The 27,944-nt window shown below is 38.0% G+C and overlaps 2 protein-coding genes and 1 long non-coding RNA gene across 6 annotated transcripts; 2 read left to right on the top strand and 1 right to left on the bottom strand.

Annotated features, from left to right (window-relative positions):
• Nucleotides 1–3,620: 3,620 nt before the first annotated feature.
• LOC122042756 (3-ketoacyl-CoA synthase 12-like) lies at nucleotides 3,621–5,702 on the top strand. Its single transcript, XM_042603056.1, has 2 exons — nucleotides 3,621–4,596; nucleotides 4,848–5,702. The coding sequence occupies exons 1-2, from the start codon at nucleotides 3,751–3,753 to the stop codon at nucleotides 5,373–5,375; spliced, it is 1,374 nt and encodes a 457-aa protein (XP_042458990.1). The 5' UTR covers nucleotides 3,621–3,750; the 3' UTR covers nucleotides 5,376–5,702.
• Nucleotides 5,703–5,826: 124 nt separating this feature from the next.
• LOC122042758 lies at nucleotides 5,827–24,949 on the bottom strand. Of its 3 annotated transcripts, XR_006129348.1 has the most exons (4): nucleotides 24,571–24,949; nucleotides 9,743–9,853; nucleotides 8,191–8,305; nucleotides 5,827–5,986 (listed from the first exon to the last, which is right to left on the bottom strand). It is a non-coding gene; the product is annotated as an uncharacterized LOC122042758 (long non-coding RNA). The 3 variants fall into 3 exon arrangements; XR_006129347.1 differs by lacking the exon at nucleotides 5,827–5,986 and having other exon boundaries at nucleotides 7,956–8,305; XR_006129349.1 differs by lacking the exons at nucleotides 5,827–5,986; nucleotides 24,571–24,949 and adding an exon at nucleotides 10,001–10,842 and having other exon boundaries at nucleotides 7,956–8,305.
• A 143-nt stretch (nucleotides 24,950–25,092) lies between these two features.
• LOC122040162 (H/ACA ribonucleoprotein complex subunit 3-like protein) lies at nucleotides 25,093–27,312 on the top strand. Of its 2 annotated transcripts, none has more exons than XM_042599506.1 (4): nucleotides 25,093–25,220; nucleotides 25,373–25,455; nucleotides 26,042–26,084; nucleotides 26,952–27,312. In XM_042599506.1, exons 2-4 carry the CDS (start codon nucleotides 25,402–25,404, stop codon nucleotides 27,047–27,049), a joined length of 195 nt encoding a protein of 64 aa, XP_042455440.1. In that variant the 5' UTR covers nucleotides 25,093–25,220; nucleotides 25,373–25,401; the 3' UTR covers nucleotides 27,050–27,312. The 2 variants fall into 2 exon arrangements, with proteins under 2 accessions (XP_042455440.1, XP_042455441.1); XM_042599507.1 differs by having other exon boundaries at nucleotides 25,142–25,220; nucleotides 25,329–25,455.
• Nucleotides 27,313–27,944: the final 632 nt, after the last annotated feature.

Below are 27,944 nucleotides of genomic sequence, written 5' to 3'. Positions count from 1 at the left end.
TGTTCTGTTATTATTTAAACTCATCTAAGTCTATCTCAGATTTATTAATCAAACTTAGGTCCGTTTGATTAATCCAATACCCATTAGATTGACCTATTAGAACAAATCTAATCTTTTTGATCAAATCTAACACAATAGAACTAATCTTGTTATATTTGATCAGCTCAATTTATGTAATCAAAACCACCCAAATTAATTCAATAATAAACTGATCTGATTAAACTAACAAATGATTTTAACTAGATTTAGATATTATTAAATCAAACTGATTAAATTAACTAATAATTTGAACCAAACTTGATTTTGATTGGACCAAGTTGGTACAATTTAATTTTCAAAATACGGTGATCGGTCGATCGTCGACCTTTAAACAGTGTCATCTGCATTTGCCGGCCATGAAAGCCGGTCGCCTGCCAACATCAATCGCAAATTGTGATTGTGTTCAGCGACGACAGATTATGATTTCTTCAATAAAATCGTAGGCAAAAGAAAAAAACAGAGGGAATTTCAAAGATTTTTCATGCACTTAGAACTAATCATTCTATACCAATATTAGTTCTAAGAGCATGAAATACAGAACAAATATGTAAATAACAGTAAACACTTATAGTGATTTCCCGAAACGATCTTGAAGATGATGAGTCAAATCTCGATAAGTTTTTCTTGCTTGTTGTCGGAAGAGCGATCACGAAAAGGAAAGCTCTTCGCAAGATCACAAACCAATCCCTCTCAACATATGTTCTCCTTTGCCCACCATCGTCTCCACTGTGCACACAGTGATCACCCTCTTCCCCTTCTTTCATTGTTCTTGGATGCTAATTTATATAGGAAGTAAGCATCGGTTATAAATCGATACTTTGATGACACTCAATGGGAGAAGATGAAGATGAAAAGATACCTTTTTATCTTCCTAACGTTGCAACTGTTGCAACATCCAACATCAACTTCTACACGTTTGTACGAGCTAATGATAAAATGCTACAATAAAGTTGGAAGTAAAAAAACAACAATGTAGCAACCATTCAGTTGCTATTATACATTATAGTAATCATCTGAGTAGTCACTATACTTCTAGTTAGCTACCGATAGTTATTAAAATAATGTTGGATAATAATATTTTGAAGATAAAATATTCCACGGGGAATCATTTTGATTTATTTTAAAAGAAAAAGGAGCAGTCTTTTGATAAGTATAATTTGAGTTTTTTTTAAAATTTTTGCCCAATAACATTTATATTTAAAATTAAATTGTCACTAGATATTTATGCATAAATAAATTCATTAAGAAAAATAAAGACATTATCTGAAAAAAAGGGAGTGCCCACAAATAGTGCATTTAGGTTTAAATCTTCAAAGTGAGGATATGGGTAAGGAAGGACTTTGAATAGTGAAAAGGAGGAGAACGAAGAGGATAGTTGAACAACATCGAAAGCATTTTCATGACAATTACAATGATTTACATGTGACAACTGCAATAGTAATGAATGAGAGGGAGACGATAGAGCAGATAGACGATGACTATCGATGCAAGGAATGAGGAGCAAATTAAAGGGAGAAAGAAGTAAAGAGAGGAATGAATAACCAAAATTCTACAATTTTATAGTGTTTTTTTTAAAGTACAAATAAAAAAAATGATAATGATGATAATAAATTCAAGTACTCGTCATTTATATGGTCCTAATTTAATAGTTATTTTCCCAACTATGCCAATATGAGCAAACAAATGATTTACAAACGAGATTATAACATTATTCTTCCTTTAATAGTTTTTTTAAGTTATTAATGATAGCGATGAGTTAGTCGACCTCATCTCGACTTAGTTGTTGTTATTGTTGTAATGACAACGATGAGTTTTTTTTTTACAAACAAATTTATAAAAAATATATATAATGATAAAAAACCCTTATTTTTATTATTGCGAAAAGAACATCCTAATTTTTTAAAATATAAATAATAATGCTTTTATTCTACAAATAACTTTTTAAATATTATTTATAATAATTTTGATTAAAATTCATGCTCTTATTTATTAAAAAAATACTACATATGAAATATTACTATATCAAAACATAATTTTTCTAATTTGATCAAAATTAAATTAACTTAATTAACATCATTCCAATTTAACTAAATTCACTTCAAAATTATTAAGATCTTTGTTCAAAACCGCTATATAGCAACTTTAGCCCAAAATTATTAAGATCTATGTTGTAGCAATTTAAATAGAATTTCAAAGTTGCTATATATTATAGTGATTTTAAACAAAGCTGCTATACTTGTAACAATTTCAAATAAAATTGCTACATAATATAGTAACTTTGGCCAAAGCTAGGATAATAGTGTTAGAATAAGAGTATTATTGAAATTAAAAAAAATACAAATGATGTTTTTAATATATATTTTTAAAACCAAGGTGTTAACGAAGACATGATAATAAGAAAGTGACTCTAGTAAATTTTCTTACCCGACTAACCCTAACAAGTAAATCTAGAGAACAATCCATACAAATTTCTTTAAATGATCTTCTTCCTCTTGATCTTTAAATGACATTCAAAATTTGATCTTTAAATGATCTTCTTCCTCTTGATCTTTAAATGATTTCAAAATTTGATCTTTAAATGATCTTCTTTTGATTTGTCTATATTAATTTTTAAAATAGATCTATTATGATTAGAATTTTAATTCCTTTATTTATTCTTTTAAGTGGTTTATCATTACACCATCACACTCGCTAAAAATGGAACATAAATTTTATATTTATATTTATATATATATATATATATATATATATATATATATATATATATATATATATGAAAAAACAGTTGGATGTTGGATACAAACACAAACATATATTTTTCATTTCCTACGTGGACCCCTTACAGAACTAAAACAACTAAGCTAGTGGGGCCGTCATTAGCCTCCACCACAACCAATCGATTAAGATTAGTTTATATCAACTACTTTTTTTCACACAATATAAAATTTCAAAGCCTTAAAAACCCTAAAAGCCACAAAATCAATCTAGAGAGCAGAGCTCATTAACTCATCCATGGTGGTTGGGCAGCGACACACTCACAAGCTAAGTCACTATTCTCCGGTGGCACATACCTCACACTCAACTCCTCCATCATCAAAGTAAAGTTGTCATGAAAGGATCTTACTTCTCCACACAGTTGATATTTGATCATATAAGGGTAGTTCGACCCTGCTAATACGGGATTTGGATTGGATCATATTGGACGAATCCATGAATTAAAAGTCGGGTTAAATAAAAAATGTACATTAGAGCTGGACTAGAACCCTAAATGACACTCACATTCAGACTCCTCCAGCAAAGTAAAGCTGGTATAAACTTTATTAATTAAATATTTCTGCACATTATATTTTATCTTATATCTCGGCATAAACCTTATAAATTTTCATGTTGAATTTGCTGGTTTCGTATTATTGGGTCGAGTTTATGTTTGCCAACTTCAAGCGGTTTTTTGGGTCCACTTGACTGGCCGGCTTCATGCCAGCTCGAACCGGGTCCCCACGGCGAAGTCTCTGCGGGAGTTGTAAGTGAATGCATTGAATGCGAGGAACTAAATTTTCTGCACATTTCTCTTCTTTTTATGCCGCAATTTATAGACGCAGGCACACAGCGAACTCTGCCACCGATCGCGGAGAAAGAAGAGAGAGGAGGAGGAGGGAGGAAGGAAGGAAAAGAGCAAAAGATCGATCTTTCTTTCTTTCTTTCTTTCTTCTCATGGAGTTGTTGTCGATGGCGTCCGCCTTCATGCTCTTTTACTGCTTCTTAAACATTGCATGGGTTGTTTTCCGGCGGTGGCGCGACCGACGGTGCTACCTGGTGGATTATGTGTGTTTCAAGCCCTCCGACGACCGGAAAATCTCGACGGAGTTCAGCGGTAAGATCGTGGAGAGGAACCGCCGGCTGGGGTTCCCGGAGTACAAGTTCCTGCTCAAGGTGATCGTCAACTCCGGCATCGGGGAGGAGACGTACGGCCCGATGAACATCGTGGAGGGGCGGGAGGAGAGCTGCACCTTCAGCGACGGCCTGGCGGAAATGGACTCCTGCCTGGACAGCACCCTGGACGAGCTGTTCAAGCGGGCGGCGGCGTCGGGGGTGACGCCGCGGGACGTGGACGTGTTGGTGGTGAACGTGTCGATGTTCGCGCCGGCGCCGTCGCTGGCGTCGAGGATCGTGCGGCGGTACGGCATGCGGGAGGACGTGAAGGCGTTCAACCTCGCCGGGATGGGGTGCAGCGGCAGCCTCATCTCGCTGGACCTCGTCTGGAACGTGTTCCAGGTGAGGGGGAAGACTACGGCGGTGGTGCTGACGTCGGAGTCGATCGGGCCCAACTGGTACTGCGGCAGAGACAAGTCGATGATGCTGGGGAACTGCCTGTTCCGCTCCGGCGGGTGCGCGATGCTGCTCTCCAATGATCCGGCGATGCGGCGGCGGTCCAAGATGAGCCTGCGGAGCCTCGTGCGCACCCACATCGGAGCCAACGACGACGCGCACAACTGTGCCGCTCAGCTGGAGGACGACGAAGGCCTCGTCGGCTTCTTCCTCGGCAAAGATCTCCCCAAGGTAGTCGCTACTCTGTTTTTATCAATTTACTCCCTTTAGTTTCTCAAATTAATTCTCTCTATTTCTCCCAATTTAGTAAATTATATTTTAACTCCCATAATTTCAAAAGGCTTCTCATCACACCCTTGACTTGACCCTCCCCATCAACCCCAACTGAATTTAAAATGAAGCAATTGTCAAAACTACATGGACCACAGGGTAGTTATATAACAATTAGGGAGTAAAATGAAAATATGCTCTCACATCGACAGGCAGCCGTTCGATCCTTCACCGACAACCTCCAGCGTCTCCTCCCCAAAGTCCTCCCCACCCGGGAGCTCATCCTCTTCGCCGCCCGGACGGCGAAGCAGCGGCTGAAGTGGCTGAACAAGGCCGGCGCGGCGCCGGCGGCGACGCGCATCAACTTCAAGTCCGGCATCGACCACTTCTGCCTCCACCCCGGCGGCGCCGCCGTCATCGAGGGCGTCGGCCGCAACATGGGGCTCTCCGCCTACGAACTGGAGCCGTCGCGCATGACCCTCCACCGCTGGGGCAACACCTCCGCCAGCAGCCTCTGGTACGTCCTCGCCTACATGGAGGCGAAGCGCCGCCTGCGGAAGCGCCACCGCGTGCTCATGGTCACCTTCGGCGCCGGCTTCAAGTGCAACAGCTGCGTGTGGGAGGTGGAGCGCGACCTCGACGACGAAGGAGCTTGGGAGGACTGCATCCACAGCTACCCTCCCAAGACCCTGGCCAACCCCTACTTCGAAAAGTACGGCTGGATCAACGATGAGCAGTAGTCTCATCCGCCATTATCCTCCTCCTCTCCTCCTCCTCCTCCTTCCAGCAGAACTACCATGAAAGGACCTTCCACAGGAACAGAATTTCCATTCCCGGTAGTTTTATCCATCTTCTTCCTCCTGTTGCTGCTGCTGCTGCTGCTTTTCCAATTAAGCTTTGATTATGATGATTAATTCTTGGTCGCCACTAATTAATCAACAAAAGCTTAATTGATTAATTAATTATTTGTATCCGCATGCACTGTCCTGTTAAATACCTGTTAATTACTGGACTCATTGTTGTATTAATGAAGTAAATAAACCAAAGAAAGAGGGGATACGAGTATAGAGCCATGGAAGCACAAGTTCATGGATGCATTGTGAGCTTTTCTTGTAGCTTCATTATGAGGGGCAATTAAGGGGTGGAACTACCCCCTGTCCTAGTGAACAACTGCCTTAATTAACACACATTTTCTACTCTATGACACATCTCAATTTTCTTTTAAATCAAGAAACTTTTTAACACTTTTTTATCTAACAATCAATGTCTATAAGTGGTCTACTTGTTCAATTCAGTTGCATGTGGCTGGCTTGTCCTCCCTCACTACAGCTGCTTCACTAGCTAGCCAGCCCTGCATTAAATGGTATAGCTCATCAGCATTGTTCATTTATAAAGCTAAGAACAGCTGCATGAGTAGTCTTCCAGTTGAATGAAAGGCATTGGAGAAGGAGCATGAGACCTTTTGAGTTAAATAAGTCACATTATTTCCATTTGGGTTGGTGTGGATTTGCTGATAGCATTTATAGAAACTAAAGGGTGACAAAAGACAACAAGATATACAAGATTTTTTTTTTTTAACTAGATATAAGGAAGGATGTGGACCAAATATACTTCGATATTATCCTATCTTTTATCATCCTTTGTCGTTCACCCTATGGTATACGATATAGTTACACTTATGAAAGAGACCGAAAACAAATGATCGACAAACAAAGAATTGGTTGGTATTTATTCTTTGCATGTGCAGGGGGGCAAAGGAAGAGATGGTGGAGTCTAGTGTCAAGGACATCAATTCAATAACTTAAAAAACCTCATCTTGTTAATTTGACCATTCATCCTTTTATAATGATCTTAATTGTATAATTAAATAATATTTTGACCATAGAATTTGATAAGATGATCAAATTTAATTTTATATTGGACTAAAATTATCTTTTAAATAAAATAAATTTATAATAATAATAATAATAATAATAATAATTAAATAAAATTTATTTATAATTTTTAAAATTTAAAATAAATTTATATATATTTTAATGGAATAATTTAATTAAGGTTCAAGGAAACTTATTTAAGCTATCTCATTTAAGTAATGAGTTGAAATCAATTAACTAAGGTTATTAAAAACCTGCCCCCTGCCTCCAACGAGGATGTTGTTGCTCCCCTCACCTATGTGTTCGTGTTGTCGATGCCACTGCCAGCCACCCGCCAACGCAAGCCTTCCACAAGCTGTCAGCACCACCTCCTCGCGCACTCTTGTGCATCTCCTCCGTTGGCGCTGCTCGCCCATCGATGTTTTCCGTGCTTTCGATGTCAAAATTCTAAACTGTATGTAAAATCGTTTGTAACATATAATCGTACCGATTCCATCGATTCTACATGATCCCAACGATCTTACTCTGATTTTGTCGCAAAAAACAACCCTGATTTGGTGCTTTTGGATCATAGGATCGTTTGATCCTATGATACGGGTCGCGATTTTACAAACCATGATTTTAACCTCTTAATTGGATTAAGTCAATGATGTAGATTGAAATGGTCCATGTTTAACCAACTGATTTGGAAACTATAAAAATAATGAGTCCAACTTGATCCAAATTGTGTGGCATGAGTTAACCTCAGGAACCATGAGCTTGCTCATCAATGTGAATTTGGATGGACCACCAAATAGTTAATGGGCAAAGTCTCCATCTAAAATGGTCAAGTGATCGCAGATGTTTATCTTTCGATCTACTTAATAACACAATCGAACTAGTACAATAGAACGCATTGCATACGGTACATCACTAATACGGTGTGGTTGCCTACTAATATTGGGGGAAAATGTTAGGTAAATAGTAAGTCGACTTAGGTTGACAAACTTCAATGTGTTGGTCTAATTAAACCAAAGCATAACCTATGATTAACTTCAAAGACACTTTATGCAATATATCACTAATACGATGAAAGATAGATTGCATTTGTCTACAAAAGTTGTACAAGAAATAAGTAAACAATATGTCAACTTAAGTTGACAAATTTGGATGCTTTCTTTTATTAAACCAAATAAGTCACTGATGTAGATTATTATAATCTATGATCAACCAACTACTAAAGAACTTTATAAAAATGGGATCTAAGATGATGAAACTTGAGACTATAAAAGAGTAGTCTGGTGCACGGAGTTTCCGTCAATACGGAGTCCTAGGAAAGACAACCTTACCAAACTAGAGGTTATTTCAGCAATTATTTACATGGACCACCAAATGGCTATCTAATAGTTAAGCAATGAATTGGAATGATTCTCAAATCTTAACCACTAACTATTTAGAGGAGCGCCATTAACATGATAAAACCGGTACCATATGACTCGGTTAATGATCAAGCCATTGGCGTGGAAACTAATCTCTCACAATAACGAGATAGAACACATCAAACCGGATGCACATCATTCCTGCAGGGTGTGGTTTAACCTTGTGCTTTGAAGGACAGAATAAGAACTAAAGCACACGCAACAGTTGAAAATGCCCCCCAAAACAATAAAGGAATTTATTAAGAGAACATAAGTGGAGGAACCTCCACCTTGTCGATACATTCCTTGTATCTTGATCAAAGAGGCCATTAGTTATGATAGATAAAGCTACTTCTTCCAGCTGTGAAGTTCGTCATGAGATAAACATGAATTGAATTCCTACAGCAGAAAAGATTCATTGATCAACTGGCATGATATCACCATTCAAAAATAATAATAATAATAATAATAATAATAAAAATAATAAAATAAACACACATAAAGATAACTGGTAAGATACCTTAGTTGCTTTTTAATGTAGTTTATTGTGACAATATAAAAGAAAGTTACATCGTTGGGTACTGGGATTATACACTCTCACTTCTCTGTAATTTAAACATCCACTTATGCAAAATGTGTGACATGGTACATTGATAACTTACATAAGTTTGCCAACTAGGATAGTCTCTAAGTTAGCAACAGAGCGAGAGGAATCAGGTTAGAAGGAACTCGGTCTAGTTGTGAAGTAATTGTTAGGCTAAAGTAGTTGGGATGTGATGAGATGGAGTTCAATGCACCCAAGTTTTGCGGGTTCAGTCGAGCTGGTTTTAGTTTAGTTTTATGATTATAGTGGATGAGTCAGAGAGAAGGCCTGTGAGTTGGGAAGGAATTCTAGATGGAGGGCTTAGGTAAGTGATGAGTCGGTGTGAGATGATGTGTTCGTCTTTCATTGAATTCAAAGTCTTGTGGGTTTTAAACCCACAGTACAGAGAATCAATCAGCATGCTGGTACTCTTTCATTACACACTTACGGTTGTTGAGTTGTGAGACTCAAGTTCTGAAAACATCTTCATAAGAAATTGCGCAAGATGCTTCGCACTAAGAGTTCTTTAAAAGTCCAACTCACAAAATCGATGACTTGGGACTCTGTTGACTCGACGCTGGGATCTTGATCACTCAAATGATAGCCAAAATCAAAGCTAACTATCAATTATTGAGGTAATTAAACCTCACGTGCTTCGCCTTTGACATTTTGCATCCATCATTATCTTCCATCTCATCACTTTTTATTACATCTCTTTTCATCTTTTATGTGTATGGTCCAGGCAAAATAAGTGAAAAAAGGACACTCTACAATCTTATTCTTTGGTTCTAAAGCATCTTTCAAGGTGGATGCATTAATGCCGGAAGGTACAAGCAACAACCTAAAGAAAATCAATGATTTGAAAATACCATTCACTGTTTCATCAATAATGGTAAATAATCATTTCTATCACGTCCAAATAATTAAGAAAAGTTGTCCTTTGCTCACATGGTTGGTTTATATATTGAGGAACACAGAAATCCTACACCAAGTTACAGCTCAAGAAGTTGCCCTATATTTCCAAACACACTTAAATTCTACACGGGTTACACCAACTTTAATAAAGGAGTGGCAACAGAATTGACTAGAGCATCTGATCATGTGGTAATGTTGGTAACCAACATAATAAGCAGGATCTTGACAGAAATAAACAACGACAGTTATTTCAGTATCAGATGAATATAAATCAGTTCTAGCAAGCATAACAACTGAAACTGAAGGAAAAGGAAGTCTTTTTTCATGATAAAGCATACGTTATATTGGTCCGAGATGCGATGCAGTTTAAAAATTGTCTGAAAAATGCCTTACTGCGCTGTGAAGTTGTGCTTTAGTAGCTCCGCGTTTAAGTGCGCAAGCAATATAACCTGTACATAACAATCAAAAGAGTTGGTTTGTAAGGGAAAAAAAAAGAGAAATTTAATGTGGTGAGGCTTGAACATGCATATGTCTATGCAAGATTGAGACAAAGCTACAAATTCATTAGAAGTGTCATATAATGAATAGACAAGTACTTGTTATTTTCAGGCTTCATGACTTCTGGTGCATCCAGCTACTACGTTGATGCATCTGGTACTTATTGATCTCAGAAAGATCCCCCAATCACTCACCTTCCTCTAGGATCATGGCAATCTGAATGCTGAATGCTTAGTTGCTCTCTACAATACTAGTTTGGGTGAGATAGAAGAGACATGTATAGTCTTGCTATATTTGACACCAATTGTCAAACCTAAGTTTTGATGAATGACAAGTGGATTAAAATTAAATGTGTTGTTGACTTAACTTTTACTACCAAGCGTGCAGGACTTGATTGGTTTGACACCAAACTGAAATCCAGCTAGCTCTGGAGGACCTGATAGCTGGTGTGGAAGTCCAGATAGATCAAGAAGTGATCTGATATCTAGCGAAAAGTTTGGCTAGATCTGCGGGACCTGACAGCTGGCAGAAGTCCAGTTAGGTCTACGGACCTAACGGGAAGACCTGGTGGACCAAGGAAGAGTCAAGCGAGTCCCAATTGGGGACTTTAGGCGAAGGTCCCGTTTAGGTCTATTTTAGAAACCTAAATTGAGACCATGACTAGTTCCTGGTCTTGGAAAGACAGGAGCTAATTATTACTGCTACCTTATTATCGTGCCAACTTTGTTTTGCAGATTAGATATTTTTCTATTGGACTAACACATTTTGCATTGCGAAAGGGGCAAATTCAGTGTCGGGTGAATAAGGGTGTAATCGAGTCTAGCCGAGCCGAACTCTTATTTTTGAGTTTGGCTCGTTTATAATCGAGCCGTGCTCAAGCTTTATTTAACGAATATATTCATGGCTCACGAGCTTATTCAAGCATTTATCGAACCTAAACGAGCTTAATAAATATAAATTATAAATTTAAATATTCATTAAAAATAAAATTATATATTTTTAAAAAAATTATAATATTCTTATTAAAATTTACAATTTTATTCTAATAAAGAAATTTAATATATTTGTCTATATGTTTCATAACTAGAGTGTAAAATCTATAAATTCAATATCAAAACTATTACTTTTTTATTTAAAAGTTTATTCATGAACTTAACGAACAAGTTCACAAGCTAACGAGCCGAATATTGTAAAGCTCGATCTTGGTTTGTTTATCTTAACGAGCCTCATTAAACGAGCTCAAACAAGCTTTTATCGAATCGAGATTCGAATAGCTCATGAGCGGCTTGGTTCATTTACACCCCTACGGGTGAACAGTACCCGAGGCACCTTCAATACATTTGAAAGCACCTTGATCTGGGCGATGGAAAGCACCTTGGAGAGGCTTGAAGGCGCCTTCGGTCGGATAACATTGAGGACTTCATCGACGATAAGAGGCACGCTGTTCAGGATAAAAGTTGGACGGTTGAAGGCGTCTCCAGTGCCATGGAAGACACCTTCAATGCTCAATAAAAGAGAGCTTAAACCAATGCATGCAACACAACTTTCTACAAGCTTTTACGCAGTCGTTCGACGCTCCAATTGCTCCAACTTTGTGCTACTGCTCTGCTATGACACTGCAACACCCGACTACTGCTGAGGAGCCGTCCAACACCAAGCTCGATCCAACTATCTTCAAAAGTGTTAGGTAACGAAAGTTTGATTTTATACTTAACTACTGTTTAAAGGAAAGTGTAGCTTGTTACACTTATCCTCGTTTTTTTTGTACTTGATTCTCTCTTCCGGCGATTTTGGAAGAGGTCATTAGTGGATTACCCGTCGATAGGTTTGCGGGACCTGGGTCTTGGAATAGGAGTCGTGGAAGGCTCTGAATCAAGTAACTCCTCGCGTACTGTATTTTTTCGATTTCTGTTTTACCATATCTTCGTTGCATACTTGTTTTCATAAAATCGAAAAAAATAAAGTGTTTTAAAAACCACGTGATTCACCCATCCCCTCACGTGCGTAACGATCCAACAAGTGGTAGTAGAGCAAGGTTTGCTCTGAATTGGTGCAACCACCAATCAAGCCGTGGTTTTTCCTCTTATTCGTTTTCAGTTTTGAGATTTTCGAATTTATCTAAAACGGTAAGATTACCCTTTCAGATAAATTTTCCTTTACCTCAGTTTTTGCTCGAAGTGGGTGCAACACCACTAGAGCTCGATATTTTTTTCGGTTATTCTTCTCCCACACTATTAATCCAAGACCAAGTCTTGGTACTTCTTTTTAGTTTTTCCATTTCAATAATCACATGGCCTAAAACGAGGACTTTAGCACTGTGCGCCCGCCACTCTTCACCGAAGATGATTTCTCGTATTAGAAGAGGAGAATGGAAGTGTACCTCAAGGCGGACATCGACCAGTGGTTCTCGATCCGACGCAGGTACCAGGCACCGGTTGATAAAGCAACCAAAGTACCTTTGGATCAGGAAAATTGGAACCCAAAGATGAGGAAGAAAGCCCAGATCGACTCCAAAGCACTAAATGCCATCCAGTGTGGATTGATCAAGGAGGAACTCAACGGGTCGATCCATTTGAAAATACAAAGGAGTTCTGAGACAAGTTAATCGAATTACACGAGAACACCGACGACGCGAAGGTAACAAAAAGAGACCTCTTATTAAATTTATTATTCAATATTAAAACGCAGGATGGGGAAACGGAAATGCAATTCCACGCGAGGATCAAAGACATCCTCAATGGTTTTCACCTTATCGGCTACGAACTTCAAAATCGGGACGTTATAAAGTATGCTTTAAATTTGTTTTCTCAAAATGTACTGTGGGCATCCACAGTGGATGCCTATAAAGTTTCAAGTAACTTAAATAAACTTAAATTAGACAAACTATTCTGTGAACTAGAACTACACAAACAGAATAACTCCCAAAAGGTCGAGAAAGGTATAACGTTTCTTGCAGGTTCTACCAATTAGACAAAGAACAAGACCAAGCAAAAGGCGAAATCTGAGTTTGACTCAGACTCAGATCCAAAAGAGCGATTGGTGAACATGGTAAAGAGAATGTTCATAAAAAAGGACTTCAGCACAAAGGACCTTCAAAAGACGATCAAGCCCAACATCAACAAGTCAAGCATCACCTGTTTCAGATGCAACAAAAAGGGTCACTTCAAGAACGGGTGTCCGAACATCAAGGAAGATAAATCCAAGAACCTCAAGAAAAAGAAGGCCCTCAAGGCGACTTAGGACTAGTCATCTTTGGAGGAATCAGATAATGACAAACCGAAGCACAATAACTATTTGACACTAATGACAATCAGACCATAATCGGAAAGCGAATCAGAACAAGACAAAGAGTTACAATATGAGTCGAGTCACGAGTCCGTACTCATTTCCGAAGGTTCCACCGGGGTAAACTCTGTTCTAAGCTCTAGATGTTTTAATATTATTTCATGTCTACATAAGTTATCTGCTATTGAAAGTCAAATAGATACACTTAGTAAAGAAAATAAGGAGCTAAAAGAACAACTTAAATCAAACCCAACAAATAAACCAAATCAATCTGAAAATTCAACTCAAGTTGCTAAACTTGAAAAAGAAAATTTCACACTAAAATTTGAAATATTAAACCTTAAAAACTTACTCGAAAAATTTACAACAAGATCCAACAACCTAGACCTTATACTTGGATCACAACGAGCTGTATACAACAAATCCTGACTAGGATAAAAGTCTAGCTCTACAAATAAAACATTTACATTATTTTTTGTCAAAACAACAAACAAACAAAAACTTGGGTTCCAAAAGCTTGTCTAACCAAACAAGTAGAACTCAATCAATACTATGTATCCAAAAATGAAATTCACTACCTAAAACCAAATCAAAATAAACCCAATAATTCAAACTCAAACCCAAAAACAAAACTTAAACCTACTAGTTCAAATTCAAATCTAAAATATAAAATAAAATCCAAAACTAAATTTAAATCAAATAACTACAAGTTCAATTTAAACTCAAACCATAATCAAGTTTACTATAAAACAAATCGACATAAACCTAAAACTTAAAATAAAGCCCAAGATTAATAATTCAGGGGAGACACCAAGCTAGTTGACACCTCCAAAATAATAATATACCTGGCTGAGTAATTAGAACTAGATAAATTAGGGACTAATTTAACCTAGCAAACAGTACTAGAGAAGTTTGGGATGATAGTAGGTTAGGGAAGTTTTGTCTGCATGTCTAGGAAGAATCATATGTGTTCGACCTGGTGCATTTGACTTAGTAGAACTAACTGAAGCTACCCCTTACCAATCTAAATTGGTTAGACTAATGTTTTATATTAAGATTTTTAGGTAGGACTATTTGAAAAATCTCGAAGCACATGGTTACTCTAATGATGTCCGTGTGACTCACCACAAACTAGAAATTTATTCAAAGAATGTCTACTTGATTAACTCAAAGTTAAACTTGAATATAACACAAGTTAAACCAACTCCTAAAAATCAAACTTAGCTCATCTCACAAAACAATAAGATACCTTTGTCTGAAAACTTAGACTGAGTGAGATGATTAAATTAAATTAAATTAAAATTAAACTTAAAACTAAAATTTAAAATTAAACTTAAACTTAAACTTAAAATTTAAAAGTAAACTTAAAAGTTAAAAGTTAACCTAAAAACCCTTATATTAAAATTAATTCAAAACTTATTAAATTCAAAATTTAAACCTAATTAAACCAACTTAAGTATCTAAACGCAACGTATATCATAAAGGCACCTCCAATAGAGTTGAAGATGCCTTATGATGAGGCGGCAAAACTCCTGTCGAGACAATTGAAGGCACCTTCATGAACCTGGAAGGCGCCCTCCATAGGGAATGGAAGGCGTCTTCCATGAGCTTCCATTAGCTTGAAGGTGCCTCCAACCCAAATCTTAACAGCTAACAGAAACATTCTCTGTTCGCAAAAATCAAACTCCTGAAGGCGCCCTCCAGCCGCCCTCTTTCCCTTTTCTCCACTTTTCATCTACAAAACTCCAACTATGCCTCCTAGGTACCCTCTAACTCGATCTATCTAATTATTATTGGTGCAGGAAGCATCCGACGACCGAACTTGTGTTTTGAATATGTCAAAGGATCCAAAGTTAAGTTATCTTGTTATCTAACAAGGTTTGTTGAGTTTGCAGGAAAGTCGTAAGTGTACTTAGGCAAAAGTCCTAGCTGCGGTTAGACAGGTGCAAAACCTAAGGGGTGGTAACCCTAGGTGAGGAAAAGTCCTAGCTGTGGTTAGGCAAGTGGAAAATCCTAGGGGGCGGTAACCCTAAGTCCTAGGGGTGGTAACCCTGGGCGGAAAGTCTTGGCGGGTCGAATGGTTCGGGCAAAAATCCTAGAGTTGGAGACTCTAGGTTGAAATCCTGGTGTCGCGAACCGGGTGGAAGTCCACCCTGGACAGGTTGTGGAGCAAACATCCAATAGAAAGTCCTGGAGATTCGGACGCTGAGCAAAAAACCAATTCCACCCTGGACAGGTTGTGGAGCAAACATCCAATAGAAAGTCCTGGAGATTCGGACGCTGAGCAAAAGTCCAATTGGTTTGGAGGATCAATCTGGCAAATAGGTAAATTCTCCTGAGTGGAGTCAGTGAGAACGCGTTCCCCGATGAGGGAATAGTAGGTGTCGGTTCGACCTAGGGTTTCCGGAGGTGAAATCCGAAGTCAGAACCGGACAGTTCGGAGACTGTCAAAATAACTTTCTATTTATTCTATGCTATTGTACTAATCTTGTTTTGTAGGGTATACTTTACTTGTAGACTAACATGCCTTGCAAGACGGAAATCACACAAGAAAAGCCTCGAATGAATAGTCCCAAGGCGCCCTCCATGGAACTTGGAGGCGCCTTAGGTGTCCTGGTTGACAGCCTTGCAGCAAGGCGCGAGGGCGCCCTCCATGGAGCTTGGAGATGCTCTGGATGCTGGATGGAGGGCGCCCTCCATGGAGCTTAGAGGCGCCCTCAGGCGGATAAGCAGTAAAGATGCGGAGCTTATCAACGCGACTGACTCGAGGGGTTGGAGGCGCCCTCCATGCGGTTGGTGGCGCCCTCAACAAGCTACTTAAGCCTGGTTCGAGCAGCAGCTTAGACACAACTTGAAATCATGATCCTTTTTCCGTGTGATGCTCAAAAAACGATCCAACAACGCCGTAACTCAACTCCGACAACTAGAAGCATTCAATTCTCATTTCTTACGTGTCGGTATAATCTTTACATTGATTTTATACTTCAAAATTATAATATTTTCCGAAGCTATAGCGATTACCCATCGAAAACACTCTTATGTGCGGACCTTGGAGTAGGAGTCGCCACAGGCTCCGAACTAAGTAAATCCTTGGTATTCCTATATTGTTTTTATTTTTCCGCTGCGTGTTTTACTCTTAACGAACGTGAAAGCCACGAGTGTTATTCACTCCCCCTCTAGCGCTTTCGATCCTACAATTATTTCTCTATATTTTGTGTGTTTTTCTTGAATATTTGCATGTATATATTACTTTAGGAAGCGACGGAATGTTATTCTGTCCCAGGCTAGTTCCAGTAGTGTCCGATGCCATATTCCCTACTGTGCATCTTAGGCTAGATTTTCTAGATCGTACATATGTTGTATTAAAATCTAGATACCTAAGTAGGATATATTTTTTTTTTCCATTATTGTACCCCTATTATAGAAGTTATAGACTATTATAAGTTAGATAGATTAGTTTACTTAATCATTCAGTAAACTTAGACTTATGTGCCCAATTTTATCATAACTTAGTTAAAATATATGACTTGACATACCCCACCAGAGTAGGTGGTAAGGACTTTAGGTTCTCACTCACTCTACTATATTATAGTTTCAGATTTAGGCGGTATGCATGTTAGTTTTTGTATTATCCTAGTAGGGATTTGTCATTTGACGAACTCTACTCCCATATTACATTGGATACTATCCATATATATTTTTTTGAGAGGAGAGAGTACCCACTGTGACTGACTTCAAGTCTCTTTCTCTTAAGGTTCAGGACTATATCTTGTATAGAGTTCTTACCACCTACGTTTTTTCGATCACATCTTGTAATGATGCGACCCTCACATTCTTTTCTCTTTTATACACTATGTCAGCGACTAGACATCGACATTGCATTAAATATGTTTCAGAATATCATTCATGCATCCAGTCTCATCACTAGGAGACATGTTCATATGCCCTACTGTCACATTTTGAATTTCATATTTTCGACCATAGGGGTAGATATACCCAAGGTACACTTACTTCCCTTAGCGCGTATGATGAGATTGGTCAGCGCCAGCTTAAATTATTGCATATAAAGGTTACCGCTTAGGGAGGACTGACTTGGAGAGTGGGTCCTTAGGCAGCCGTTCCGGACGAGGCCGATGAGGATATCCCACCAGCTATTCTGGCCGAGGTCGACGAGGCAACTGCAACCATGGGGGAGGAGATGCCAACATTTACGATTGATGAGCTCTTTGCACCTCTTCCGACCCCGACCCAGCCCTCAACCTCGCTTTTCGTAGAGGATCGCCTCACTAGACTTGAGGAGTCTTTTGCACATATCCAACAATCAAGCTCGGAGGGATTCACCGGGGGGGGGGGGCGAGAAGACCACTGGATTTAAGTAGCTAGACCTATAGATGCAGGCCATACTTTAGGCTTTACGAGTGACTGATCAACCCCCACCTCCACTTGCCGATTATGACTAGACATGATTTTGTCCGGTGCACTTGTATATATTATTTGTTTGTTTGACTTGATCTATCTATTCAGTTACTTATTGACTACTTTATTTGGATAATCTAATAAATTCCTTTTTGAAAATTTAATTAAAGAGTAGAATGTGTTTCTCCTTAAACAACTTTCAAATTCTAGGAAAATTCATTACTTATATTTTCTCAAATTCCCATTTCCCTAGTGTTTCAAAATTTGTGTTAGCCTTAGTCTAAGACAAATCCCTAGAAAGCATGATTCTATAGATCTAGGCAACGAGCATCTCACAAGCATAGTAAGTCTACCTTAATTGTGTATTCAAAAACTTAGAATGGTGTGAGATGTGTAGGCTCTTTGCCTGGACTTCAGATGCTTTATATTAGTGCATCAACATAAGTCTGGGCAAAAAATACAAAAGTACATTGATCAAGTTACGTAGTCCTTTTTCAGTAAAAATATAACTAGACAGCAGTACTTAATTTGACTAACCAAGTAAATACTGCTATCTTCTGATAGTTAGTTAGTAACTACAAGTTAGACATTTAAGGATAATTTTGTAGATGAATATTATTTCAAAGGGGAGGATATTTGAAAATTGCTTTCAAAAGAATTTTTTTTTCAAGTTGTTTCAAAATGTTGATTTGCGATTTTTTTTGAAACTTTATTGAAACGTATTTTGCAAATGTTTCCAAAATTATTCTATAATTTCTTTGAAGATGTTTTGAAACATGTTTTGAAAATTAGTTTATACTTTAAAAGTAATTGTAGAGTTTCTTCAAAAACTTGCTTTAAATTTACGATGAAAAACCCTTAAAAAATGCATGTTCACAATGTTCTCTTAGCTAATTGCTTTGAAAATATTTTTAAAAAATAATTTAAAAAACTCTTTTCAAAAGTTGCTTTGAAAGATGAAACTTTAAAAATTACTTTGCAATACCACCTTAAAAATAATTTTGAAAATTACTTTTGAAAAGTGTTTTGAAATTTGTCTTGAAAAATGATTTGCAAAATTCTTGCAAAGTTTGTCTTTGCAAAATGTTTTGTTTTTGAAAAAAATTAATTTTCAAAATTTTGAAAACCTTTTGCAAATTTTGAAAATTCCTTTCAAAATTTCCTTAAATGCTTTGAAAATTTTTCTTATCATTAACTTTTCCCTGAAATAAACCTGCAAGTTTTTATGAAAAACTTTACCTTTGAAAAATTTGTTGCTTGATATGACTACTTGTTTTAATTTTTCTACATCCTCCTTTTTATTTGCTAACACTTACTTATGTGCATAATTTTTATAAATGTCAAAGGGGGAGGATTAGGGTTTACGTAAGAAAAAGAAGGGTTTAACTAAGAAAAAGAAAACTAAGAATTTTTTTCAACTTAACCCTAAAAATGATCAAGAGAATAAACACTACCAAAATCATTTTTGATTTCTCTTAATTCATTTGTTTCTGCTATTTCTGTTTGCATATTTCTTTCTAACTTTAACTCATTGCATCAAAAGGGGGAGATTGTTGGTGCATTTGACACCAACAGTCAAACCTAAGTTTTGATGAACGACAAGTGAATTAAAGTTAGATGTGTTGTTGATCTAACCTAGTACAGGACTTGACTGGTCTAACATTAGGCTGAAATCCAGCTAGGTCTGAAGGACCTGATAGCTGGTGTAGAAGTCTAGATAGGCCAAAGAGTGACTCGATGTCTGCCGAGAAGTTCGGCTAGGGTCCGCGGGACCTGACAGTTAGCTGAAGTCCAGTTGGGTCTGCGGACCTGGCAACTATCGGAAAGACCTGGTGGACCAAGGAAGAGTCAAGCGACTCTGCGTGGTAAGTAAGGTAAGTGGAGGAGAGTGTTCCAGTAAGAACGAGTCCCAATTGGGGACTTTAGGCGTAGGTTCAATTTAAGTCCATTTTGGAAACCTAAACTGAAACCATGACTGGTTCTTGGTTTTGAAAAGACGGGAACTAATTATTACTGCTACCTTATTATTGTGCTAACTTTGTATTGCATATTAGATATTTTTCTACTGAACTAACACATTTTGCAGGGCAAAAGGGGAAAATTCAATCTTGGGTGAATAGTACCCAAGGTGTCTTCAACACATTTGAAGGCGTCTTGAGCTGGGCGATGGAAGGCGCCTTCGGTCGGATAACATTGAGGACTTCGTCGACGATAAGAAGCACGCTGTTCGAGATAAAAGTTAGAGGGTTGAAGGTGCCTCCAGTGCCATGGAAGGCGCCTTCAATACTCAATAAAAGGGAGCTTCAGCCAATGCATTCAATACAACTCTTCTACAAGCTTTTGCGCATTCGTTTAAAGCTCCAATTGCTCCAACTTCATGTTGTTGCTCTGCTACGACACTACTGCACCCGACTGCTGCTGAGGAGCCGTCCAACACTAAGTTCGATCCAACTATCTTTAAAAGTGTTGGGTAACGAAAGTTTGATTTTGTACTAACTATTGTTTAAAGGAAAGTGTAGTTTGTTACACTTATTCTCGTTTTTTTTTTACTTGATTCCCTCTTCTGGCGGTTCCGGAAGAGGTCATTAGTGGATTACCCGTCCGCGGAACTTGGGTTTTGGAGTAAGAGCCGTGGAAGGCTCTGAATCAAGTAACTCCTCGTGTACTGTGCTTTTTTGATTTCTGTTTTACCGTATCTCTGTTGCATACTCGTTTTATTAAATTGAAAAAATAAAGTGTTTTTAAAACCACGTGATTCATCCCCCTCTCACGTGCATAACGATCCAACATATAGTTTTCTATGTCATTCCAATCTATTTATTGGTCCACAAGCAGAATAAATTTGAATCTTGAATTGTTGACGAAGCTGTAAAACAAAAAGGTCTAAACTGAGTAGGGACTTGGAATATTAGTAGGGACTAAAGTCCAAAAGCGAGATAAGATCTCTTGACAAGCCTTTTGTTCTCGTTGGCACAAACTTGTGGCAAGCAGAAATAAAATGCAATAGTGTGACCATGGGAAATTAAGAAGATCTTGTCAATCCCAAATGGTGCAAGCTTAGACATGCTCTACAATCCTAGTTTAGGTAACATGGACAAGACGTGTATAGTTTCTCTATGTTAACATAATTCAAGTTTTGGTCAACGAGCAGAATTATAAATTTTGGCCATTCCAACAAAGATGAAACGAGATTTAGCCTATGATTGTGCAACTACAAAAGAACTAGGGTCAAAGATAAAGCAGGATAGGGGTATTGAAAATTGGCGAAAATAAAAGAGTTCAACAGTAACATACAAGAAATATAAGAAATTCTAATGAAATGACATAATTTTACAATAAATATGGATTAAGTGGCTAAATTCAATAAACAAATTGAGCTAGATTAAATTTAATGTGTGTAGATATCATGCACCAGTATATAGTGTCTGGGTACCTATAGATTAACATGCATGCACTGTGTAGGCTTAAGTGAGCCATTTGAGTTGGAAGAGTTAAGTTAGAAATATCTGATCAAATTGCAGCATAATAGAGTCTCAGGATTGAAGTTTATGATACCGTCTTCTGTTTTCCTCATCACAGGATTGAATTGCTCTGTTAACTTTATATTATTTACAAACAGTTCTCGGAACTTGCTTCCAAGAATAAATTTAGAAAAGCACACCACATCAACAAAAAATGAGGGTCAATATTGAGACCATATCTGGAACAACCAGCACTTAAGTCTTTATGCACACAAACATCAAATGACTGCAAAAATGCATGAGAAAACGTGCTCCGCAATGTATCAAAAGTTCAAGGCTAAAACTTGAAAATTGAAATTGTATCAAACTAAAATATAGAATGCGTGTATTCATGTAAACAATAAGAATTGGCTAGGAATTGTTAGTACCTCGAACTTTTGAAGGGGAAATCATTGGTACCTCAAGTGGTGTGGACTACAATTTTGATATTTGGTTAAATGACTTTAAGTTAGGCCTTGCTATTGCGTTTAATATGTGTGTCTAAGTGTGCAGAGACTTAGGAGAACAGAAATGACCACTCGATAATTCAGGGTTCGATGGAATACAGTGACAAATGATATGAGGCACTCGAGGGACCGGAAGAACTAGCAATATCGAAGATAGCTGAACTTGAAGCAGAAGATGTAACTAAGAAAGAAGGAGGATATTAGAAGGGAGTAGACGAGCTCAGTACTATTGAGGCACGAGAAGCTTAGAGGAAGAGTATACTGGTGGAGCAAGAAAGACACATGCATCGGGGGAGGAGAAGTGTATGTTGTGGTGAGCTGAACTAAGTGAAATTGTAATCAGGACGAAGGATAGACTTAATGTAAGCAGACTCAGTTAGTCAGTTGTAGTTAAAGGCAAACTTGGTTGTAGTTAACCTGATTTAGGAGTTTCAGATGATGAGAAATATGATTTCGATTGACTGAAAAATACATCCAGTCAACCAATGCATAGTAACCTCCTCTTATCTATTTGAACAGATTATTCATGGGGATTAGACGATCGAAAAAGGTGTACAATCGGTTGAAAACCCATGTGGATTGTGATCCAACTTGAAGGTCCAATTTGATTGAGAATCGGTGATTGGAGAGTGATTCGATCAATCGGAAAGCTACCATGTCAACAAAAGTGGTAAAAATGACTTGTTCGTCGATGAGACAAAGAAGCTGAGTCAACAGTTTCCAATTGATTAGATAGGGTTTACCGGTCGACCGAATGTGCTATGTCAACATAGTGATAAACTCGAGGTGGAGACTATAAAATGAGGACCAGAGGATTGAGATTAAGACATAACACGCAAAAAAAAGCTCTGAATCATTGCCTCTTCATTTACTTTACTCTCTTAATCTCCTAGAATTCTCTATTGTATAAGAGGTTTCTCTACCTCTGACCCTTTACCGAAGAGGAGAAAAATAGTAGATAATGTTTTGTGCATAGGCCTTGGATGTAGCAACCTGCGAGTTGTGAACCAACTAAATCTTGGTGTCGCCATGGTATGCTTGTGTTTGTTTACTTATTTGTTTATTTGTTTTCTTTACTAATGTGTGTATCTTTACTAAGAAATTAGCAAGAGAAAGATAGACGAGTTTCAATTGCAAGTTCGCTATTCACCCCCTCCCCCTCTAGCAATCCCAACCATATATCATCTCACACTAAAGGAATGTCATATCATTTGGTCAGCTCTTTTGAATTGTTGCAAAAGCACAGAGGGAAAAGATAAAGCTGCGGGTGGACCTGGACAACATAACACTCCTTTGATTAACAACCTCAATATACAGAAAAGAAAAATAAGCTTATTGCTTCAGATTGACTCACCAATCACCCATTCTCATATGTGAATAAGAAAAGAAAACCTTAGTTATTGTTGGAACCCCAAGGTTGTTTTGATGTGATCAACAAGCAAAGTTAGGTCCTGTGGTGTTTTAACCTTGTGTCTAAGTGTGCAGGAGCTTAGGAGCACAAGGAGTAGAGCAAAAGACGCAGCTAGCGAGAAGGACGATACGGGAGAGAGTCGACGGGCTTAGTGCGTCCGAGGGACGAGGTACTGCGGAAGAGTATGCGGGCAGACGAGAAGGAGGAGCGTGGCATTTTCGAGGGACGAGAAGCCGGAGCGGAAGGTTGCTCGAGAAGGCCGGAAGTTGGGTTCGGGTGAGCCCTATTCCGGATGGCCGAGATCACTCAAGCAAGCGGAGCCGAAGCGGAAGACCCGGACCGAGGCGAGCTGAACCAGAGCAGAGGGCCCGGACTGAAAAAGTCAACAAAGGTTGATTGTTGGGTCCGGGCACCCGGAATCATTCCAGGCGCCCACCCATAGCAGTGGGGGCACCCTGACTCCAGGCGCCCGGAACCGAAAATTTATCAACTGCGACATGGACGTTGACCGTTGCGGGGATAAAACTTTATTCCTTTCCAAGCGCCTAGAACCCTTCCAGACGCTCCGACCAAGGCTATAAATACAGCCTTGGTCTAGAAGCTTTTCATCGATTCAAGAATTGTGTACTCAACACTTGTGCGCTTACTTTTAGTAGTTTAGCTTCTATTTGTTTGTACGTCATTGTTGTAAGAGGCTTCTCCGCCTGAAGGAGATTCTAGTGCGACTCATTCGTTGGATTAACAACCTCTCCGGTTGTAACCAAGTAAAAATCTCTTTGCCTCTTCTTTCAGTTTTATTTGTTTACTTTATTTATGCAAGTGTTATTTTGAAAGTTCGAGAAAGGTATTTTTTTTTTTTGTGCAGGCTATTCAACCCTCCTTCTAGCCGGCCAACGCGTTCTAACAGTTATCACATACATAGATATGTATGCAGTAGTATCATAGGTATGAGAATTTAGAACAGAAAGCAAGAAAAGTACTTACCCTCAATGAGATGAAAAAAAAAGCCTGCATAATTCTCAGTAGATAGATGATTTTTGTTGATTCGTAACAATGGCTTCCATTATCACCAAGGTATTAGGACATATAATGACAAACAGAAAAGAGGTATGAAATGAGTCATATCTATTAAATGTAAATTAACAATCAAGATATGAGTTCTAAGCAAATATTCAGTTCAGAACTACGGATACACTGATTCATTCCTTAGAGTTTCCAGTATCAAATATGTAAAATATAAGAGAAATAACCAGAAACAATCTAAGTTTCGTATCAGGAAACTTCTTAATATTTCAAACTTTAGCTGAAAAATAAAGACTAATTGCTTCAAACAGGTCAGTTATTTAGTCCTTTCCTAATGATGCTAAGTTTCTCTTCTCAATATGACATCTATGGCTGGACACTGCACGGAGAACTGATATCAAAGCAGTCAAAAGCAAACAAACAAAAGCTAAGCGAAAAGAAATTCTCAGGTCAAGTCCGCCAACCAAAATAATACAAAGGTTGCATCTACTTGAATCCTCGCTGAGAAATATGAGCAAATTACGAAAGTTCTTATGAACATATACTAATGACAAGAAAAGGGGTACCGCCACCGCTAGAAAAACCAGTATTTTGATGGGAGTAGTCGTTTTTTTTTATCTTCTCCTCCAACCTTGCCTAGCTCCTCACCAATCAGAGAATCCACGTGTTACTCGCCATGGCGGTTCCTCACAAATTCAGCACAAAATAAAAGAAAAGTTTTCAGAAAATCTTCTTTCGAATGACAAACTGTTTAAAAAAACTTCGCTGAATGAATCGGACAACAAAATTATTGGTAACGAATGCAAGATTAACCTACCTCCCAATCCACAGAAGAAGAGAACGAGTCCCCACATTTCGAAACGATCGGAAATCGATGCCAATGGTTCGATACTTCGATGGTCATTTTCTCTTCCGTCGCGATGCTGGCGGAAAGAAAAGAACTTAGTTAACGAAATTTACCAGCCTCACAATTGGCGGAAAGATTGACTTCGCCTGGTGGAGCCGACGTGGGCTCGGCCTTATGTCTATTTTGTACAGGTAATGAATTGGGTGTCAATAAGAAAGTACCTTGATCTCGATTTTACATCGGTTGTAAAAGGGTAACAGACCAGTTATTTGCGTATTAAATATCGGAACCTCCTAAAACCCTAAACCCACGTCGTACTTATCGCCGCCGCCGACTCATTCCTCCGCCAGTAATCGTCTACATCCGCTGGTTTGCTCTTCTCCTTTCTCACTCTTTCGTTTACCTCACTCACTGGATGATTCTCTTTATTCTCATGTCTTTTCTCGTCGCCCAATCCTACCTGCGCCGTTCGATTAGGGTGGCAAATTTTTGAAACTTCTTTTTCACGATGTAATATGTAGAAATTCGAAGGGATTGGGGATCAGCGAAGATGTACCTCCAGTTCTACATCAATGAGAATGGGGACAAGGTCTATACCACCAAGGTTACGTTTTTTTTTTTTTCCTTTGTACTTCGTTGGTTTTATGTGGATACGATATTGGTGGTGATTATGCTTGTTTTCTATCGGAACTCTTTAGTTGGAAATGTCTTAATAGTTGGTATTTGGCTTTCTAACATGGATTCTTTAACAACTTCATGTTAATTCCTGCTGGGAAGTTTGTTTCTTTTCCTTTTTCAAATCTCTGATGGTTCATGTCGAATGAAAAAATGGCTTTGTTATTTTACTTTCAGAATTCTTTAAGTGAAAATGCAATATCCATTAATATCTTGCCATTTGGCTCGTTAGCATGAATTATTTTACATCATGTTGATTACTGCCAAGAAAGTTGTTGTTTTCGCTTCATTTTATATACACCTGATAGTTTTACGAGGAACGCAAAAAATGAGAGATGATTTTGTCATTCTTCTTTCAGAAGTCTTTCAGTGGATGTGGATTATTCATTGATTGCTTGCCTTTTGGTTCTTTTACATGGATTCTTTATAAGCTTCATGTTGACTACTGCTGGGAAATTTGTTTTCTGATTTGGCTTTTTGCGACTCACTAATGGTGTTCTGTCTTGTTTGGGCAGAAGGAGACGCCAGTGGGATTGCCAACCCAATCTGCACATCCGGGTAAGCTTTACACTGCATGTCTTCTTATTTGTGTTTCTTCCTCCCCTCATTTCTAGTGTCTTGATCATCTGAATATGTTAATATTCTATTTAACAACGCAATCTATTTAACAAAAATACATAATTTCATTTGACCCCTACCATGATTCATAATAAAAAGATATAGATTCATATTTCCCCTCTGCTATAAAAATACAAATTATTGCCTATGTACTTTCATTTAGAATTAAAATGAAATAGGAAATAAGAAATGTGAATATCTATTTCTTTTGACATAGGACCAACAACACCTGACTCTTGTTAGTTTCGAGCTTTGATAGCATTGACGTAGCCATATTGAGGTGGAATATGATGCTGCTGCTACATATAAAAAGTGAAAGATGTCTTTGAATTTCTTGATGAGATTTTTTGCCTCGGTTGATTCTGATATGGACTTTAATTTTAATCTACGATTATGTATTATTCGTGTAGCACTGAAAATTTGCAAACTTAATTATCTAAAACCCAAACTACTATTAGAAAATTGGAGAAGCAATTTGTTTCTAGATGTTCATATATGATTCACTACTGACTGAATAATATATATTCTAGATACATAATTATAAATGTTTGTGCTTAAATTCTACGACCCATCACTTCAAATAGAAGAGTCATCTAAATCTGATTAAGTGTTAAAGGTGTTATTATTGTAGTATGATAGTATTGTATTGACTAACTAGTTGACTTTTCTCTACTACCATACCATTCCTAGGACAAATTGATGATCCACCGTATTGTGGTCTGTGGTATAATCTTAAAATTTTTGAACTATAGAAATTCTATCTTTCACAAAGCATGCTTTTGCTTACCCGTATTTGTGGTGATACAGCTCGTTTCTCTCCAGACGACAAGTATTCAAGGCAACGGGTGCTTCTGAAGAAGCGTTTCGGTCTGCTTCCAACCCAAATGGCGCCGCCAAAGTATTAAACCATTTCGATCAGCCACCTTTCTTGTTATATCAGTACTATCTGAATGATCTGGATAAAGTGCAGTAAAAGTGCTTATCTACACTGCCTTCATCTAAGTGGCTCTTGGATTATATATACTGGAAGTGTTCCTTAATAACTAACGATGATTTATGATTGTATTTGCTTGTGTTTGATTTAATCGTAGGAGCAGTTATGTAATTTTAGTTCTGAAGTATTTAGAGGAAACATTCCATTATAAGTTTGATTTAAAGCTTAAAAATACAAATAGAATCTGAGTTCGAGTTTGAATCTTGATTTGAGGATTCAAATTCGGTTTGGTACATTTAAATTGAAATTAATTCCGATACCGAATGGCCCAACTTGAAATTTTCATGAACCGTCCGGTTCGTCCTAATTTTGAAGCGAATGGAATCTAATCAATCGGACTGGGTTTGTAGGAGGGTGACGTGGCCGAGTTGCAGTCAAGTATACGACACGTGTCTAGAAGTTTGACCAGATTAACCAATTCATTAACCTTAATATAAAAAAAAAATTAATCAGGTGGGGTAACGTCGTCGATTCTGGGGTGATCGATTCGACTTTACGAAAGTTTTTCATCGGTTATCAGGATAAATCGAGATTCTGGGGTGACCGATTCGACTCTACGAAAGTTTTCCATCGGTTATCAGGATAAATCGAGAAGTGTTCACAACTGACAGTCCAAGAGTTCAGTATTCGTTAGTTGTGTGTCCCATTTGAAGAATTTATCCCCTCATTAATCTTAGTTTAGTTTTCCTGGGTTAATACTTGGCCATTCTTCTGTAAAATTGGATCCAGGTTGGACATTGTAATTAATAGAGACTCCCCCGACCGTCCGTCCACAACTGAGTGGTCAGGATATCTGAAAGTGATAA

This window comes from Zingiber officinale, chromosome 2A (assembly GCF_018446385.1).
Source record: "Zingiber officinale cultivar Zhangliang chromosome 2A, Zo_v1.1, whole genome shotgun sequence".
Lineage (NCBI taxonomy): Eukaryota > Viridiplantae > Streptophyta > Magnoliopsida > Zingiberales > Zingiberaceae > Zingiber > Zingiber officinale.
The sequence above is the reverse complement of the archived record's forward strand: the minus strand, read 5'-3'. Positions and strand labels throughout refer to the sequence as shown.